Below are 18527 nucleotides of genomic sequence, written 5' to 3' on the forward strand. Positions count from 1 at the left end.
CACAGAATCATAATTAAAAACAATATAGGGGTCAGAGCAATTTTGCATGTGTACATAATCCCTTTATGCTCTTATCTGTATTCAGTGGTAGTTAAAATATAGGCCCAATATCAAAAGTCAACCGCAAGCATTTATTTTCTGGCCTTTGTGTAAACACTTGCTTAAACCATTTTATAAATTTTTAATCTCATAAAGAACATCTTAAAATTAGTCCTGGCCCAGGATGAAGTTGCTTCAAGTGAGACAGCCACACCTATCCTAGGTGCATCATAATATGAAACTCAGCTAACCATTTGCCTATAAAACTGCAGGAAACAAACAGGATTCCTACTAACTTTCCCTCTCTTCTTGTTCTAGGACATAGGAAAACCATTCAGTGAGATTTCTGTTGCTGGCATAAACGAGATCTTCAGCAGTGAGAGCTCCACTCTCCAGTTGTGGCCTGAAGAGCCCAGCAACTTTCACCCCACCTATAAGGGAGCCTCTGCAGTCTTTTGTATTCAGCTATTTTGTATTGATGAGAAATATGAAGCAAGGCAAGTACTCCCCTCTAGGTTCTCTATTTTGATGAGAACGTCTTATAGCAATGGTGGGACAAGGTTTAAATCTGACAGAACAAGTGGTCTCCAAACTTAACCTCTTATCCTAATATCCTGGGTTTTATTTTTTGAAAAACAAAACAAAATGAAACAGATTTCTGGGCCCCATCCAGAGATTCTAGTATATAAAATTTGGGTAAGGCAAGAAAGCTGGCCAGTCTAGCTGTCACCTACATTATAATTGAAGATGGAGAAAATTACCACCATGTAATCGTATGCTGCTATGGTTCTTAACGTTTGTACTTCTTGAAAACTTCAGGTTTGGATTGGCTCTTGCCTGGGGCCTATTGGTTGTAGCTAACAGAAAATACAATTAAAACTGGCTTGAACCAGGCACTGGTGGTTCACACCTTTAATCTTAGCTCCTCAGAAGGCTAGGATCCAAGTATCACAGTTCAAAGGCAGCCCACTAGCCCAGGCAGGAAAGTTCATGAGACTGATCTCCAATTACCCACAACAGAGCTAGTAGTGGAACTGTGACTCAAGTGACAAAGCACTAGACCTGAGCAATAAAGCTCTAAGACAGTACCTAGGTCCTGAGTTCAAGCCCAAGTACTAGAGGGCATAAAGGGAGGCACTGGTTTGATAGCCAGACACCGGTGGCTCACTGAATAATCCTAGTTACTCAGGAGGCTGAGATCTGAGGATTGTGGTTAGAAGCAGCCTAGGCAGACAAATCTGAGAGACTCTTGAGACTCTTACCTCTTAATTAACCAGTGAAAAGTTGGAAGTGGAGGTGTGACTGAAGTGATATAGGGCTGATCTTGAGTGCAGAAGCCAACCAAGAGTACAAGCTGCTCAGTTCAAGCCCCAATACTAACACCAAAAGTAAATAAATGAGAAAAATTGACTTGATAAAAAAATGTAATTTCCTCACACAACTAAAGATAACTCAAGTGATAAGGCCAATTTTAATTAGGGCTCAATCCCAGACTTCTATAGCCAATTAAGGATTGCCTTTCGATCTCTGCTCTGGTCCCCTGCTATCCTCTACTCTTAGGGAGGTGTCAACTTCTTTGGGCCAAAGTAGCTGAGGAAAACGTTCTGGTTTATTTTCCAGCAAAGGTTCTTAGAAGCCTGAATGTACCGTATTCTTATTCCTGAGCAAATGCTTCAAGATGAACTCAGTCTCGTGCCTCAAGCTGTACCCATTTCTAAGGCTCTAGATAAGTGGGACACCCTTATCCAGTCCAGGAGAGCTGCTGGATAACGGAGGCATGATGTTGAGCACAGAAAGACTGAATGTTCCCAGATCATCACTCAGTCACTCCACTCCCTTTCCCTCCAGAGCACCGGTATATTCAATAAGTGCTGCCCCCACCCCACACTAAATAGGGACGACTGGACCTGAGACCCAAGCTCCACATCTCCTTTGAGATGTTTCCTGCATCATTTGTCCACAGAATGTTCTTAAAGAGGAAAAGACTGACTGGTTTCAATAGAGCTTGAATCTTTCAGATGACCAAGAACAATACTGGCCATTTCCTTTTTAAGAGGATAGATTTAAATATATCCCCAATCTTCTAGTTCTTTCTAGAACCATGTTTTACTTTTACATGTATATAGATAGATATATAGATAGATAGATAGATAGATATCTATCTATATATACATTTACATAGATATATACAATTTCAACTTCTAAGAAATCTTAGAATTGGAATTTTCTGACTATATTGTAGAGATCTGAAAAGCTCGTACAGTAAAGCTCTTCTAGATTTGTTATTTTATGTTTATTCCCCTTATGTATTTAGATATGATTGGGCCTAGATGCAATTTGGGGGTCTTTAAATAGAAGTTGAATAAGCTTATGATTTACCTGTGAGTGTGTATAGGCTTCTGTCAGAAGATAGCTTGTAAAATAGAGAGAAAGAAGATCATACTAGACTATAGTATACCCATGTCTCTACTCAAATCTTTCAAATGGAAAGCAAGTACCTTATCCATAGAATGACCATCTTTTATTTGGCTTTTCAAATGTGCAGAAATTATTCATCATGATGACAGTATCTACTGTTTTACAAAATATTAGTGACATCTGAGGTTTATGGTTTATGCAGCCAATTAACACGGTACTAGACACAAATTCAGAAGAGTGGTTGGCTATTCATTACTGCCCAACAGGGAGAAAGCCACAAATATCTTTAAATGCCCAATGATGCTACATTTATTTGCTATCCAGTGACAGTGTATTCTATCTTGTTTACAGGTCACTGGATTTTATGAGTTTTGTTTTCAGTCTTTTTCCTGTAAGTACCTGCTAAATTTTGAGTAGCATGACTAGTTTCATAGTTAAGTTATAGAAAAGTAAAATATCATGTTCATTATGTAGACATTTAAAATGCTATGAATGGCGACATTTGAACTGTATCTGTGTTCTGAGAATAATGACATATCATCAACACAAAAGGAAATGCCATCATTTTCAATAATTCATCAGTCATGCTATTTTAACAGTTTTCTTTCAATGTATAATTTCTTTAGAGATCTTTTTCATCTTAAAATAATCTAATAAACCATTTGGTGTTTTTATTAGAATCAAATCATTCATAGTAGTACATGAAAGTGCCAGATATTGCACTAAAGTAAATTAGATCACTTAGTAAATTTAAACTTCAGTGAATTTAGGGAGCCAGACTTTCTAGCTGATCCTGGCTCAAGTTTATTCAGAAATCATTGTACTGCTTTTTTTGTAGACAGGAAAGTAGATTTTTGTGTCTGATTTTCAGGCTCTCTCCTTCCCTACCTGTTTCTAGGGCCTTACTCAAGGTCTGGCATGGTTTACATGGTACACAGGCATCCAGATTTAAGCAGGGTTATTTCAGGGTGGGTTGACATTTTTCTCCTCCTCCTCCTCCTCCTCCTCCTCCTCCTCCTCCTCCTCCTCCTCCTCCTCTTCCTCCTCCTCCTCCTCCTCCTGCTCCACCTCCTCCTCCTCCTCCTCCTCCTCCTCCTCCTCCTCCTCCTCCCCCTCCTCCCCCTCCCCCTCCTCCCCCTCCTCCCCCTCCCCCCCTCCTCCTCCTCCCCCCCCCTTTCTTCTTCTTCTTCTTCTTCCTTTTTGCTTGTCCTAAGGCTAGGACTCACGACCTGGGCACTGTCCTTGACTACTTTTTTGCTTAGGCTTGTCACTCTAACATGTGAGCCACAGATGTATTTCTAGCTTTTTGATGGTTAATTGGAGGTAAAAGTCTTATGAACTTTCCTGCTTAGCTTGCTTTGAACCACAATTCTATCTCACCTTCCTGAGCAGATAGGATTACAGGTATGAGCTACCTATTCTAAACTATACTCTTTCATCCTTGTTTCATTGTTACCTCAGCATAAAAATTATAATCCATTTGTTAGTACTTCTGAGAAGTATAGAGAAGAAAGACAATTGAGAGACAAAAATGGATTTCCATAAAGTTTTGTCTGCTGAGTCAATAAATATACTACCTCAGTTGGCTAACTTCAAGCAAAATAGCTATCATTGCTACTCTCTTTTATACCAATGTGAAAATAAATATAGTTTAATTTTGTTTCCTGAATGTCATGTAATCTTAGGCTTTATCATTTAAAAAAACATAATGAAGCCTTGAAAAAGGGCCTCATTAATTTTAATTTTAAGACATTTTCAAAGCTCATAAGGCAGTATGGACTAACCCCAACATAGAATTTCCAAAGGCTGTTTCTCTTAAAGATGTCTCAAAGATTTTTCTTTAAACTGGGTTTAATTCCTGTTTTCAAGTCCACCTAACGGTAAATCCACTAGCATTTTGAAAGCAGTGCTGGAGTAGAAAGGTAGAAGACCTACTCACCTTCTAATTCTATTTGATTTGGGGATGTGAGGACACAAGAGCAAAATGCCTTCATGACTTCATCCTTAATCCTTCAAGTTGAAGCAACTCTTATAGTTGGTTTTCTTCTCCCTGAGGAAGCCCCGCCAAGAGGTGGCACCCAACCCTTATTTTCAGCTTGAGTAGTTTGGCAGCCTGATGTTAAAGTTTCCCAAAAGGAGTTGTGTTAATTTTGCTAGAAAGAAGGAAGACAAAGTCAAATAATGATTCACTCCTTTGGGTTGCACAAATATCCTGAGGGTTTTAGATTAGCACAAGTAATACCTTCACAGGGTTCAAGGGGAGGCGAGATCCCAAAGGGACAAATTAGCTCTGGGAAGAGCAGGCTGCTTCTGCGGGGACCTGGCAGAGGATCAAGTGGCTGCAAGGGACAGACAGCCTAAAGCAGTACCATCCATAGACATAAATGCAAACCACACTAGTGATTCTGAATGTCCCCACTGGACATGTGAACAAGTTGAATAACAGATTTTATCTAGTTCAGTATGTCCTGGATTTAGTCACCTCAACATATAATCTACATGAAAAATTATTAATGAGTGATTATACTTTTGATCCATAATAAAATCCAATATGTATTCTACATAATAGCATGGATTAATGCAAATACAGAATTTCTGTTGAACTACTTGATTTGTAGTATATTTCATAACATTGATAGTCTCATAAAAAGATTCTTAGTTGGGTGCCAGTGGCTCATACCTTTAACCCTACCTAACTACTCAAGAAGCTGAGATCCAAGGATCACAGTGCAAAGTCAGCCTGGGCAAGAAAGTCCATGAGACGCTTCTCTCCAATTAACCACTAAAAGAGCCAGAAGTAGAGCTGTAGCTGAAATGATAGAGTATTACCCTTGAGCAAAAAAAGCTCAAGGATAGTGCTCAGGTCCTGAGTTCAAGCCCCAGGCCTGGAACAAAAGAAAAAAATTCATGTATTCAAGTTAGAATGAGCAGATTTGCATAACCTAAACCCACATAAAAAACTTCTCCAATAAATGCAATTGGATACTGGTTTTTAAAGTTTAAATGAGTTTAAATGAAATTAATTAAAAATTCAGTTTCTTTAAGAAGTTCAGGATGTGTGAAATAAGTTTGAAATGTATTTTCTTGTAAATAGGAAGCTTGGGATGTGTTTTGGTAAACATCAGTTAAACCCCTAACAAAGGAAAAATCCAGAATGTGGTCTTTGCTTCTGCCTTATTGCTTTGTTTACTGGAAATTGCTGTTTGTGATTATTGACTGTTTCTGTCATGTACATAACCACTGGCATGTGTCCTCTTTCTTTGATAAGCCATTCTGAGTGTGAGAGAGCTTGATCACTATGCTTCACTACCTGATGAGTGGGGCGGGCATGGTTGTACTCAGCTAATAAAGACTCCTTGCCCTTAAAAAAAAAATTCAGTTTTAGCCAGTGACAGTGGCTCATGCCTGTAATCCTAGCTGCTCAGGAGGCTGAGATCTGAGGATCGTGGTTCAAAACCAGCCTGGGCAGAAAGGCTATGAGACTATCTCCAATTAACCACCAGATAACTGGAAGTGACACTGTGACTCAAGTGGTAGAGTGCAAGCCTTGAGCTTAAAAGCTGAGGGACAGTACACAGGCCTAGAGTTCAAGCCCCATGACTGACCAAAAAAAAAAAAAAATCAGTTTCTTAAGAGCCAGTGGCTCATGCCTATAATCCTAGCTACTCACAAGATTGAAGCGTGAGGATGACAGTTCCAAGCTAGCCCTCACAGGCAAATCTGTGAGACTATTCAATTAACCATTAAAAAAAAAAAAAAAAACAGAAGTAGAGCTGCGGCTCAACTGGTAGAGTACCAAGCCTTGAGTGAAAAAGCTAAGGAATTGTACAATCTCAGAGTTCAGTCCCCAGTACTGGTACAAAAAATTAATTTCTTAGTTATATACCACCCACATTCCAAATTGTCACTAACCAGATGTGGCCATATGGACAGCAAAGATTTAGAATTTGTAAATGGTGTCTGTCAGCACATGCAGATCTTCCTATTGCCACTAAACCTACTGCGCAGATTCAAACTTGCCCTTGGCTTTTTATCAGGAATCACAACATGATAACACACACTACACACACACACACACACACACACACACACACACACACACACACACACATTTATGTATAGATCCAGAAGGGGTAGGGTAACTCTCTCATCTCACCCAGGCTATAGTTAGGTCACTTAGTAAGTGAAAATCTTGGCTCAGATACAATGCTGGTTCACTTACTTATGGACACAAGTGAATTTGAAAGTGAGAATGCTTTAAAATCTCTATCTCAAAAATAATTAGTGCAAAAAGAACTGGAGGTGTGACTCAGAAGTATAGCACCTGCCTACCAAATGCCAGGTCCTGAGTTCAAATCCCAGTACCATATCCCCTTGATTTAAGCAAACTAACAACAAAAAGCTCTACCAAATGGGTGTTATTCTTTCAATATTTATTTGTTCAGTTTTCAGCCAGACTCAGATATTTCCTCCTTACTCTTCTAGTGGGCCTAGCTCCCTGAATTTTATGTGATTACTTTCCAAATTGTAGGCAGATTTATTTTCCGTATCTTTTCCTAAACATTCATTTTGCTTCTATTTTCCCTAGTGTTCTCAAACAGGAGTTTGGTTAATGATGGATTTTTTTAACTATATCCTGTGTCCTGGGTTCTAATCACATTAGGACAAAGACTTCTGCATGATTTCTCTGCCCCATCTCACTCCTGAGTTTGTCCTCGTCCAGAACTTCGTGAAGATCGTCCCCTTCAACAATTGTAGCCTCAACCATGACCTCTATGTCTTTCATCGGGCTGGATTGCTCAAGTATGTGAACACATCTTCAGCATGTGACAATCCATGAAACTGAGAGAGTGAGGCGAGGGAGGGAGGGAGAGAGAGAGAGAGAGAGAGAAAGAGAGAGAAGACTTTTGCTAGAGGATGAGCAAGTAATTTTTAACTAATACGTGTAAGGGAAGAGTAATGCTGAGAAGAAACATCCTACGAGGTATTAAACATAATGTAGATCCACAATAATCAGAATAGTGACACACTGCCAATAGACAGAACAAAATAGCACAAGAAAGAATCCCTCCACAGACCCATAGTAAGAGCTGTGTATAAATGTGTAAATGTATACATCGGTGATAAAGTGTATGTCCCAGTAGTGAGAAGAGGAAAGATTATTCTGTTAATAGTAGGGCAAAATAAAGATAGAGACCTTTTTTCATATTTTAAGGTAACTAGATTCCCAGGTGACTGAGGAGTTAAACGGAAATATTGAAAACAAGATAATATAATCCTAGCTACTCAAAAAGTTGAGCTCTGAGGATTGATGTTAAAAGGCAGCCAAATTTGAAAGACTGTTTCTCCATTAACCAGAACAACATTAGAAGTGAAGGCATGACTCAAGTGGTAGAGCACCAGCCGTGCATGAAAAAGCTGAGTGAGAGCTCGAGGCCTTGAGTTCAAGCCCCAATACTGGCAAAAGAAATAAATAAATAATAGACTATATAGGATGGGGTGTGGTGGTGCACCTCTAATCCCAACCCTCCAGAAGCTGAGGCTAATGCATCTCTTGAGATATAGTCAATTCAAGGCCACCATCTTAAAGGAGAAAAAAAATAGGAAACAAATGCTCAGTGCTAAGTACTAGAATACAATGGAGAAAAACCTACAGATATGATCCCCGCCTCCTGTCTTTTCAAGACTCAAGCACACATGTAAATGTGAATCCGCAAGTGTGATGGGAATAACCTGGCGTGGATCAATGGTAGAGTGAGAACTTAGTGTGCATCAGGTGGGCCTGGGTTTTTCCCTTCTATGCAACAAAAGAAAAAAGAAAAAATTCAGCATGTTTTTTAAATAGTGTTTTTGAGCAATTCATATCTAATTTTAATTTGACTGATAATTTTTTAAAGCTGTCTCAGAACACCACAGCTACATGCTGGACTTCAGGAAGGGTAGAATGAACAAAGGTAGAATGAGAAGCACTTTTCTCTTGAGGGACATAGAATCCCTTTTCTTCACTTTTGGAGGTCAGGAACTTGGTTGCCTGGCCCTCCTTGGCTGCAGGGGGAGGTAGGAGATGCATCACTAGTCAGTTAAGCATGTTCCCAGAAAGAAAAAAAAAATGATTCAATTGATTCCATTATTCAGAACAAGAGGAAAGAGGTTACAATGGGACTTTCAGGTATATTTTTATTTTGCTATGTACAGAAGTTCTAGAAAGATACATAGGGTTCTATTTACCTGATGCTCCTCTGAGATGCAGGGCTGTGGGACGGATAGAATGAAGATGATCACCTATTCTTGCTTTGTTTTCATTAACTCAGCTCCATTTTTTAAAGAGCAATTTTATTTCATAGCAAAATAGAGCAGAAAATGCAGCTTCCACATGCACTTCCCATACCCCTATCAATGCTGCCCAGCTCCAGAATGGTCCATTTTTACAACTGATAAACAGATACATCATTATCAACCCAAGGCCATAGGTTATATTAGGTTTCCCTCTTGGTGTTATATGATCTATGCAAAACGTATACTGACATAATCCTATACAAAGTGGTTTCACTGCCCTAACAATCCTTTGTACTCTGCCTGCTCATTCCTAATTCCCTGTAATCCTGGCAACTAGTCTATGATTCACCTTCTGAGGCACCTTGGTTGCTTCCTCCGCCTAGGTTGAACTGTTATGAACAAAACCGTTTATATAAACACATTTGTGCAAGGCTCTCATGTGGACATAAGTTGTTAACTTACTCGGCTAACCAAGCGTTAAAATGCTGGATGCTATGGTCAGAATGTGTTCACTTCTGTAAGAAACTGGCCAAGTGTCTTCCAAAGTTGCTGCACTTGTCTGAGGATTCTCCCTGCCCCACACCTTCACAAGCACTTGCTGTTCTTAGTGATTTGTTCATTCTAGAAAGTATCAGGTGGCACCTCATTGTTGTTTTGAAACTTCCAAATCTGTAGTGAACAGATTTTTTTGTTGAACAAAAAAAAAATCTCTTTCATTCTAATTCATTCTGTTTACTGTGCTGAAGAAGCAGAAGTGATCCAACAGAAATCCTTGCTCTCATGAGCCTATACTCTGGCTAAAGGAAAAAGACATGAAAAGAAGACATAGAAGTTAAGGGGCAAATAAGGCGAGTTCAAGAGGGAAGGAGGGATGTGGAGGAGGCTACCTGCCCCCACGGTGCACAACAGAGGTGACTTGAGTGAAGACATGGAGAGGCGAGAGACTCATCACGGGGGCGTGGTGAGGGCACAGGATCTTGCCGTCTATTCCCTTTATACCATTGTTTTAAAATATAACACGATCTTCCATGTAGGTATTTATTTTTTTGCTGCACTCCCTTTGACATTTGGGATGCATTGTTCCTGCTCTTAAGTTTGGTTACTTTAAATTTCATGACTTCATGTTCTTGTCCTCCACCTCATTTCCTCCTTCTTCCCTTGGGAAATTATTTTTATGTCTATCATCTGCCCTCTGGCCATGCTGATGAGCACCAGGACAAATAATTCATTGAATTCTTAGTGGTGGCTACCTATTCTGTCAGCAATTCTACACCCCGCCTCCATGTAATCGCTTTCAGTGACTTCATCTTTTGAAAAGAGTATATCCCCCAATGGTTATGCGAACATTAAATGTGGACAAATGACGTTTTTGCTTCAACACTTTCACATTGAATAGTAATCTCGAGGATGTTTCCAAGCTTAATATAGGGTAATATAGTGTAAAATGCTTTTCTCTTTTTTCCTCCTGCTTGCCTATTCTTTACCTGTTCACTGGCCTTTCCTCCTTACTTATTCATTAGTGCAGGATGCATTTGGTGGACTGGCTGTGCATTCCATCTTGCTGCTTCTCCAAGCTGTTCTGAAATCTGACATTAAAAAAAAATTGGGCAAATATGTCTCAGATGGATACATTCCATTAATATTTATTGGGCTAAGAATTATTTCCCATGAATAAAATAGCCTTTGAATTGGATCATAGAAGTTTGTCGGCTTTGCTCAGTAAATGAAAATGTCTTAGGTAGCTGACCTCTGAATAGATCTTCCCCTCTGTTCGTCTTCTGTGTGTGTGTGTTTCATCTGTTTTTCCAAGTGGCTCACTTGGGCCTGGCTGCCTTTTTTATCACAACGACACCTATTTGAGACTCACATTATCATGGAGAATATTTAGTGATGACAATCCTCTTGTGCTCTTACTTGGCCTCATTGACTAGAATCCAGTAGAAACTTCCTTTTTTATTTTGTCATTATTTCTATTTATGGTCGTCATTTGGTGGTGTTGGTTTGTTCATTTGGTTGGTTGGTTTGGCGTAAGCTGAAATACCAGTAGCTGGATAATTGCTTTGTAGATCTATGACATTGTTCCACTGACAGTCTACCCGGCCCTCCCCCACTCCCGGAATTTAGAAAGTCTCAGATCTCATTTTCTTCTTTCTACTGTTATGTTTTGACTTACTGGCATCAACAACACTCTGTTTTCTGCAAGGCTGACATAAAATAAATTGGACACACACATACACTTGTAGGTGTCTACAACTATGTACTTCTTCAATTTAGGGCTGAAAAATCATGTGGTAAATATTTTCCTTTCCACTTTGATATATTGTTTTCTATTTTAGAATTTCTCTTGTGACTTTTGAGGTTGGATTCAGCAAAAAAGAAAAAAAAAAGTAAAAGACTAGAAATGTCATGTGATGCAGGTGACCAAAAGACTGTACATCCTTTAGTCCCAAGAAGGGACCATTGGGCAGGGATTTTCACATTTCTCCATGGAGACTGGACATTTCCTGAGAACTCATGGGTACATCAGAGAGAGAGTGTGTGTAAGAGAGAAGAGTGACCTGGGTATGGGAAGGGTTAGGAGAGCAAACTCCTCAATAGACCTTGCTTTTCCTGGTGATGGAGGGAGCCCTCTGGATGGATAAGGAAAACCCTTTAAGCTCTCTTCATATGTTCAGGGTGGCTTCAGAGCTTTCCTGGACCTTGAGTAAAGAACAAGTAAACTATTCTGGGTACTGAGTATCTATTTACTTTTGGGAAGGTCAGATAGGAAACAGAATGAAAGAGAAGGAGACGGGAACGTTCTTTTTCTAGGTGCTAAGCTTTGAAGCTGAAAGGTAGGGTCTACCATAGTAGCCTTAATGGACAAAGGAAGATCAGAACCTTGTTATGTGACGCTGTGAAAAGGTACAAGAAGGGTCACACTTGGGTACATCCAGTAAGCCACCATCTTTGCTAGTTCCGCCAGGACTCAGACTGATGCCAGACTGATGTATAGGCATCAAAAAGACTTAGTTTTTTTTCTTTCTTTTTAAATTGTTATTGTAAAGTTACCGTACAGAAGGTTACAGTTAGATAAATCAGATAATGAATACATTTCTTTTTGAACAGTGTTACCTCTTTCCTTCTTTTCTCTCAGTTTTCCCCTCCCGATCCCCCTCTCTCACAAGTGTTATAGTTCATTTTCAACATACCATCTAGTAAGTGTAACTACTGCATTCGTTCACCCTTTGTCCCACTATTTCTGTGTTCCTCCTTGCCCTCCCCGAAACAGATAAACTTACATACAAGACAAAAGGTACAGAAAGCAAAAGCAGTGACAAAGGAGGGAAAAAAAATAAGCAAAATAACATAAAACCTCTTGTTTCCATTTCTTGAAAATAAGCAAAATAACATAAAACCTCTTGTTTCCATTTCCTGGAGTTCATTTTGATAAATATCATTTTATATGATCATATGCAAATAGTTATTGAGCCTTTGTGATCATCTCCTAAGAATATTATTAGTTTTTAAAAAATATTTACTAGAGCTAAAATTTACTCTTCAGAAGGTACTTAGTATTATTACATAGATCCTCAATACTCTAAATCTTTATGATTTGTTTAGGAACAGGGCAAAGTAAGAGATAAGTTGCTGGATAATTCTCCTTTGGAATGAGCATGACATCTATAAGATCCATTTCATTTTAATATGGATTGCATGTGGTAAGAATAAATCACTTAGCATCTTTACATATTTTATTTGAGGTCATTTTATTTTTCAAGGGGATTTTTAGAGCTAAAATTACAGTTGAAAGTTTCCATAACTCATCATCTATTTCTCTTTCTTTTTTCTCTTTCCCTTCCTTCCTTCCTTCCTTTCTTCCTTCCTTCCTTCCTTCCTTCCTTCCTTCCTTCCTTCCTTCCTTCCTTCCTTCCTTCCTTCCTTCCATCTTTCTTTCCTTCTTTTCTCATTTTTTTCTCTCTCTCTCTTTCATGCCCAAATTGGAGCTTGCACTCTTTCCTGAGTTTTTCTCTTAAAACATGTATTCTACTTGAGCCTCCACTTCTGGCTTTTAGCTAGTTAACTGGAGATAAGAGTCTCCTGTATTTATCTGAGGATTGCACCTGGACAGCCTAGGTAGCTAGGGTTATAAGTGCGAGACACCAGTGCCCTACTTCATCATTCATTTCTGACCTCGTTACATCACTTAAAATTTAAGAGATTTCAGGATTATTTTCTCAGAATATGGCTCTGGAGTAGATGCAGGGTCAGCCCTTCAAGGGCAGGAATGGTGAACTGTCTTGGTCTTTGATGGATCTTCAGCACAAGAACACATTGGACACACAGCAGAAGTTTAATACACATTTGTGACTGATTCACTGAATGGCACCCTTCTTACAATCTCAATTCTAATAATTCATTTTTAGTAACTACATGTTAATTGTGAATTTATTTCTTAGGCACATTAATTTTTTTCTTGATGCTCCCGTCAATCGATATATAAAAACAATGGAGAATTTTATCACATTGCATTTTCTTTTTTGCTAGCCACAGGTCCCTTTCATTTCATTCTAGTTAAAGCCAGAAAAAATGGCTGCCATTCCTAGTACCAGAAACATAAGCCATAGTTCAGAGCCAGAAGGGAAATAGGCCACCTGTGGCTTTTGTTTTTGATATCATTTTTCTTTTGTTATATTAAGACTAGGTCTTGCATTGTAGTCATGTTGGCCTGAAATTCACCAAGTCTCCTCCTGCTTCAGGCCTCCCAAGTGTTCAGATTACAGGGGTGAACTAACACGCTTTTAAAGCTGAGTTTAAAATATTCTAAGAGCCAAGTGGCAGTATCTCATGCCTGTAATACTAGTTACTCAGGAGGCTGAGATGTGAGATCTCAGTTCGAAGCCAGCACAGACAGGGAAGAACATGAGACTTATCTCCAGTTAACCCAAAAGGCCAGAAGTGGATCTGTAGCTCAAGTGGCACAGCACAAGCTAAGCATGAAAAAGGTGATGGACAACACCTAGACCCTGAGTTCAAGCCCTGGTACTGGTACATACACACATACTTGCACACATGAACTTTAAAGAAATAGTGATCACATGTATGGTGTATATGTGTGCACCGTTATATGTTATAGACCGTGATAGACAATTTGCTCCAGGAAAGTTAGAATGTGTTTGTGACTTTAACTGAGCATCACTATCCCACAATACTGTGAAATTTGGGAAATTATGTAATCACTTAATCACAATAAAAAAAAAAAGAAATAGTGATCAGAAGCAAATTACAGGTATATAAAGCAGATTCCATCTGGTAAAAATAGTGACTACATTGTCATTTTAGGTTTTTCTAGTAGCCACAATAATGTAATAATTTAAAATAACATGAAATAAATCACAGTGTTTAATTCCTCAAACAGAAAATACTGTGTCAACATGTAATTAGTATAAAAAGATTGAGGTACCTTATAATTTTGTACAAACTCATCAAAAGTCACTTGATATTGTATAAGTTCAAGCACATGTGACTTTCTGGCCACATTTCCAGTGCTCAACAGCCACCTAGAGCTAGAGCTTTTCATATTGAACAGAGTTGCTTTAAAGCAGGGCACAAATGTGTCACTAGTACTCATCCCTCCTCTTGAAATTGAAATTCTCAAGTGTTCCTCTCTGGTGACTATAAATAACAAATATGATAGCTCCACAATGTGATGCAGAATGCTTGTACACACTCATTGACACTTTTCATGGGCAGACAAGGTGAAAAAGTTTGTGTTTTGCTTCACTCCATACTTACACAGCTCTGCTGGAGGTCAGAAGAACCCTTGGCCAGCTAACTTTTTCAGAGTAGTCTATTATGGGATTTAGACTTTGAGACTTCCTACAGGAAGGTGACTTTCCTGGTTCCTACCACATTCTTTGTAACTTGATTGCAGCACTCAGCGGATGTAGAAAAACATATAATACACATGGGAAAGCTCACTAGTTATCTCTATGCGTCTTGCATCACTCACTCACTGAACAGCTACTATGTTCTAGCCAGGCATTGCTCTAGCCGTGTGCTAACAGCAACAGTACCATTTTGGTGAAGCTTTTTCTAAAAGGAAGAGAAGTGGTGAAACAAATAAATCTAAGGTAAGAGCATGGAGAAAAGTAGAACCAGGAAAAGTGATGGGAAGGTCAGAGTTTCCAGATTTTTTTTTTTTTTTTTTTTTTTTTTTTTTAAATTTTATTTTATTTTATTTGAGAACATACTGTACAGAGGGGTTACAATTACATGGGCAGGATAATGCATACATTTCTTACCAAGCATTGCGTCCTCCTCCTTTGTTTACCCTTCACCTCCCTTCCCAGCCTCCCCCCTCCCTCCCACCCAATCATACCCCCCCTCCCCCCCCCCCCACCGACATTGTAAAGCTGGTTTTGACATGACATTTTGTACTTCTCATTGTTGCAACAGGTCCACCTGAATCCTTAAACGACTTGTTTGTCCCCGTCTCCTCCACATGTTATACTGACATCAAATATAGTGATAGCAGGGGTTACACTGTGGGGGAGGGACATACAAAGCAACAAAGAAATAATCTTATAAATGCATTAGAAACACATGCATGAAAGAAACAAAAACATTAAAATACATATTTGAGGTTTTGTTTTCCTAACATCACATTATCTGACTTTTTCCGCTTGACTCATACCTATACTAGATATTGCAAATAAGGGAAACCATGGGACCTATGTTTCTTTGGGCCTGGCTTACTTCACTTAATATAATTTTTTCCAAGCCTTTCCATTTCCTAACAAATGGGGCAATGTCATTCTTTCTGATGGAGGCATAGAATTCCATTGTGTATATATACCACATCTTCTTGATCCATTCATCTACTGAGGGGCATCTGGGTTGGTTCCATGTCTTAGCTATGGTAAATAATGCTGCAATAAACATAGTTGTGCTGGTAGCTTTAGTGTGGCCTTGTTTGTGATCATTTGGGTAAATGCCCAAAAGTGGGATTGCTGGGTCGTTGGGGAGCTCTATGTGGAGTCTTTTGAGGAACCTCCATACTGCTTTCCAAAGTGGTTGAACAAGTTTACATTCCCACCAACAATGAAGTAAGGTTCCTTTCTGTCCACATCCCCTCCAGCATCTGTTGTTGTTAGAGTTCTTGATTTTTGCTGTTCTAACTGGAGTGAGGTGATATCTCAATGTTGTTTTGATTTGCATTTCTTTTATGGCTAGGGATGTTGAACATTTCTTCATGTGTCTATTGGCCATCCTTCTTTCTTCTTCAGAGAAGCTTCTCTTTAAGTCTTTCGCCCACTTACTTATTGGGCAGTTGTTTCTTTGAGGATTTGTTGTTGGGTGGTTTAATTTTTTGAGTTCCAAGTATATTTTAGATATGAGACCCTTGTCCGTTGTATGGCTAGTAAAGATCTTCTCCCAGTCCGTGGGCTTTCTATTGATCTTGCTAGCTATGTCATTTGCCCTGCAGAAGCTCTGCAACCTTATACAATCCCATTTGTCCAGCCTTTCTTTGATTTGTTGTGTTTCCGGGTCTCTATTCAGAAAATTTCGGCCTGAGCCAAGGAGACCCAGGGTTTCTCCTATTCCATCCTGTAATGTTTTCAGAGTGTCTGCTTTGAGTTCAAGGTCTTTGATCCATTTGGAGTTGATTCTGGTGCAGGGTGATATATAAGGATCTAGCTTTAGTTTTCTACATGTAGTTAACCAGTTTTGCCAGCACCATTTACTGAAGAGGCTGTCTGTCTTCCATTCTATTGTTTTAGCTCCCTTATCGAAGATTAGATGGCTATAGGTCTGTAGGTTCATTTCTGGGTTTTCAATTCTATTCCATTGGTCCTGAGGTCTGTTCTTATGCCAATACCAAGCTGTTTTGATTACTATGGCTTTATAGTAGAGTTTGAAATTTGGTATTGATATTCCTCCAGCAGTATTCTTTCCGTTGAGGAGCGTTTTTGCTATTCGGGGTCTTTTATTGTTCCATATGAATTTTTGGATTGCCTCTTCTATTTCCTTGAAGAATGAGGGTGGAATTTTGATAGGTATTGCGTTGAATTTGTAGATAGCCTTGGGCAGTATTGCCATTTTCACGATGTTAATCTTTCCAATCCAGGAGCATGGGAGGTTTTGCCATTTTTTAAGTTCTGTGTTGATTTCCTTTTTCAAGATTTTAAAGTTTTCATCATAGAGGTCCTTCACTTCTTTAGTTAAGTTAATTCCTAGGTATTTTATTTTTGTGAGGCTATTACAAATGGAGTTGCTTTCCTAATTTCAGCCACACTTTTCTCATTGTTGGCATACAGAAAAGCCATTGATTTTTGGGGGTTAATTTTATAACCTGCTACTTTGCCAAAGTTTTGAATCAGCTTGAGTAATTTGGGAGTGGAGTCTATGGGATTCTTTAAATACAAGATCATGTCATCTGCAAAGAGGGAGAGTTTTATTTCTTCTTTCCCTATTTGGATCCCCTTTATGTCTGCATCTTGTCTTATTGCTGTAGCTAGGCATTCTAATACTAGATTGAAAAGAAGTGGAGAGAGTGGGCATCCTTGTCTTGTTCCTGAGTTAAGAGGAAATGGTTTTAGTTTTTCACCATTGAGTATAATGCTGGCTGTAGGTTTGTCATATACAGCCTTTATTGTATTGAGGAATGTTCCATGGATTCCTAATTTTTCCAAAACCTTCATCATAAAGGGGTGTTGGATCTTGTCAAATGCTTTTTCTGCGTCTATTGAGATAACCATGTGGTTCTTATTCTTGCTCCTGTTGATGTGATGAATAATATTAATTGATTTGCGTATATTGAACCAGCTTTGCATCCCTGAAATGAATCCTGTTTGATCGTGGTGTATGATTTTTTGGATGAATTGTTGAAGTCGATTGGCCAAAATTTTGTTGAGAAGTTTCGCATCAATGTTCATCAAAGAAATGGGTCTATAGTTCTCTTTCTTTGATGAGTCCCTACCTGGTTTTGGGATGAGGGTTATGATGGCTTCATAGAATGTGTTCGGTAGTGAGCTTTCTCTTTCAATTTCATTGAAGAGTTGGAGGAGAATTGGTGTGAGCTCTGCTTTGAAGGCCTTGTAAAATTCCGCTGTAAAACCATCTGGTCCTGGACTTTTCTTAGCTGGGAGGTCTCTTATTGCTGTTTCTATTTCAATGCTTGATATGGGCCTGTTAAGATAGTTTACCTCATCTTGGTTTAGTTTTGGCATGTCAATATTTGCTAGGAAGAGGTCCATTTCTGTCAAGTTCTCAAACTTATTAGCATAAAGTTTTGAGAAGTATTCCCTTATAATGTTCTGGATCTTGCTTGTTTCCGTGGTGATGTTTCCATTCTCATCTCTGAGTTTATTAATTTGGGTGAGTTCTCTTCTTTTTCTGATAAGATTTGCTAAGGGTCTGTCAATTTTGTTAATTTTTTCAAAGAACCAACTCTTTGTTTTGTTGATTCTTTCTATAGTTTTTTTGGATTCTAATTCATTTAATTCTGATTTAATTTTGATTATTTCTTTCCGTCTACTGGATTGGGGTTTATCTTGCTGCTCTTTTTCAAGGAGGTTTAGATGTGTCATTAAATTGTTAGTTTCAGATCTCTCCAATTTGTTGATGTAGGAGCTCAGAGCTATAAACTTGCCTCTGAGTACCGCCTTTGCTGTGTCCCAGAGGAGCTGGTATTTTGTGTGTTCATTTTTGTTGAATAGCATGAACATTTGAATTTCCTTTCTAATCTCTTCCATGACCCACTCATGATTCAGCAGTGTGTTGTTCAGCCTCCATGTGATACCGGACTTTCT

General features: G+C 38.9%; 1 protein-coding gene across 1 annotated transcript in view; it reads left to right on the forward strand.

Annotated features, from left to right (window-relative positions):
- Cfap61 (cilia and flagella associated protein 61) overlaps positions 1 to 18527 on the forward strand; it is a 237419-nt gene that overhangs the window by 58034 nt on the left and 160858 nt on the right. The window contains exons 10-12 of the mRNA XM_042666424.1: positions 358 to 536; positions 2809 to 2848; positions 7121 to 7260. Coding sequence (XP_042522358.1) covers positions 358 to 536; positions 2809 to 2848; positions 7121 to 7260 — 359 coding nt within the window. The remainder of the gene's footprint in view (positions 1 to 357; positions 537 to 2808; positions 2849 to 7120; positions 7261 to 18527) is intronic.

This window comes from Dipodomys spectabilis, unplaced genomic scaffold (genome assembly GCF_019054845.1).
Source record: "Dipodomys spectabilis isolate Male_0828 unplaced genomic scaffold, ASM1905484v1 ptg000365l, whole genome shotgun sequence".
Classification (NCBI taxonomy): domain Eukaryota; kingdom Metazoa; phylum Chordata; class Mammalia; order Rodentia; family Heteromyidae; genus Dipodomys; species Dipodomys spectabilis.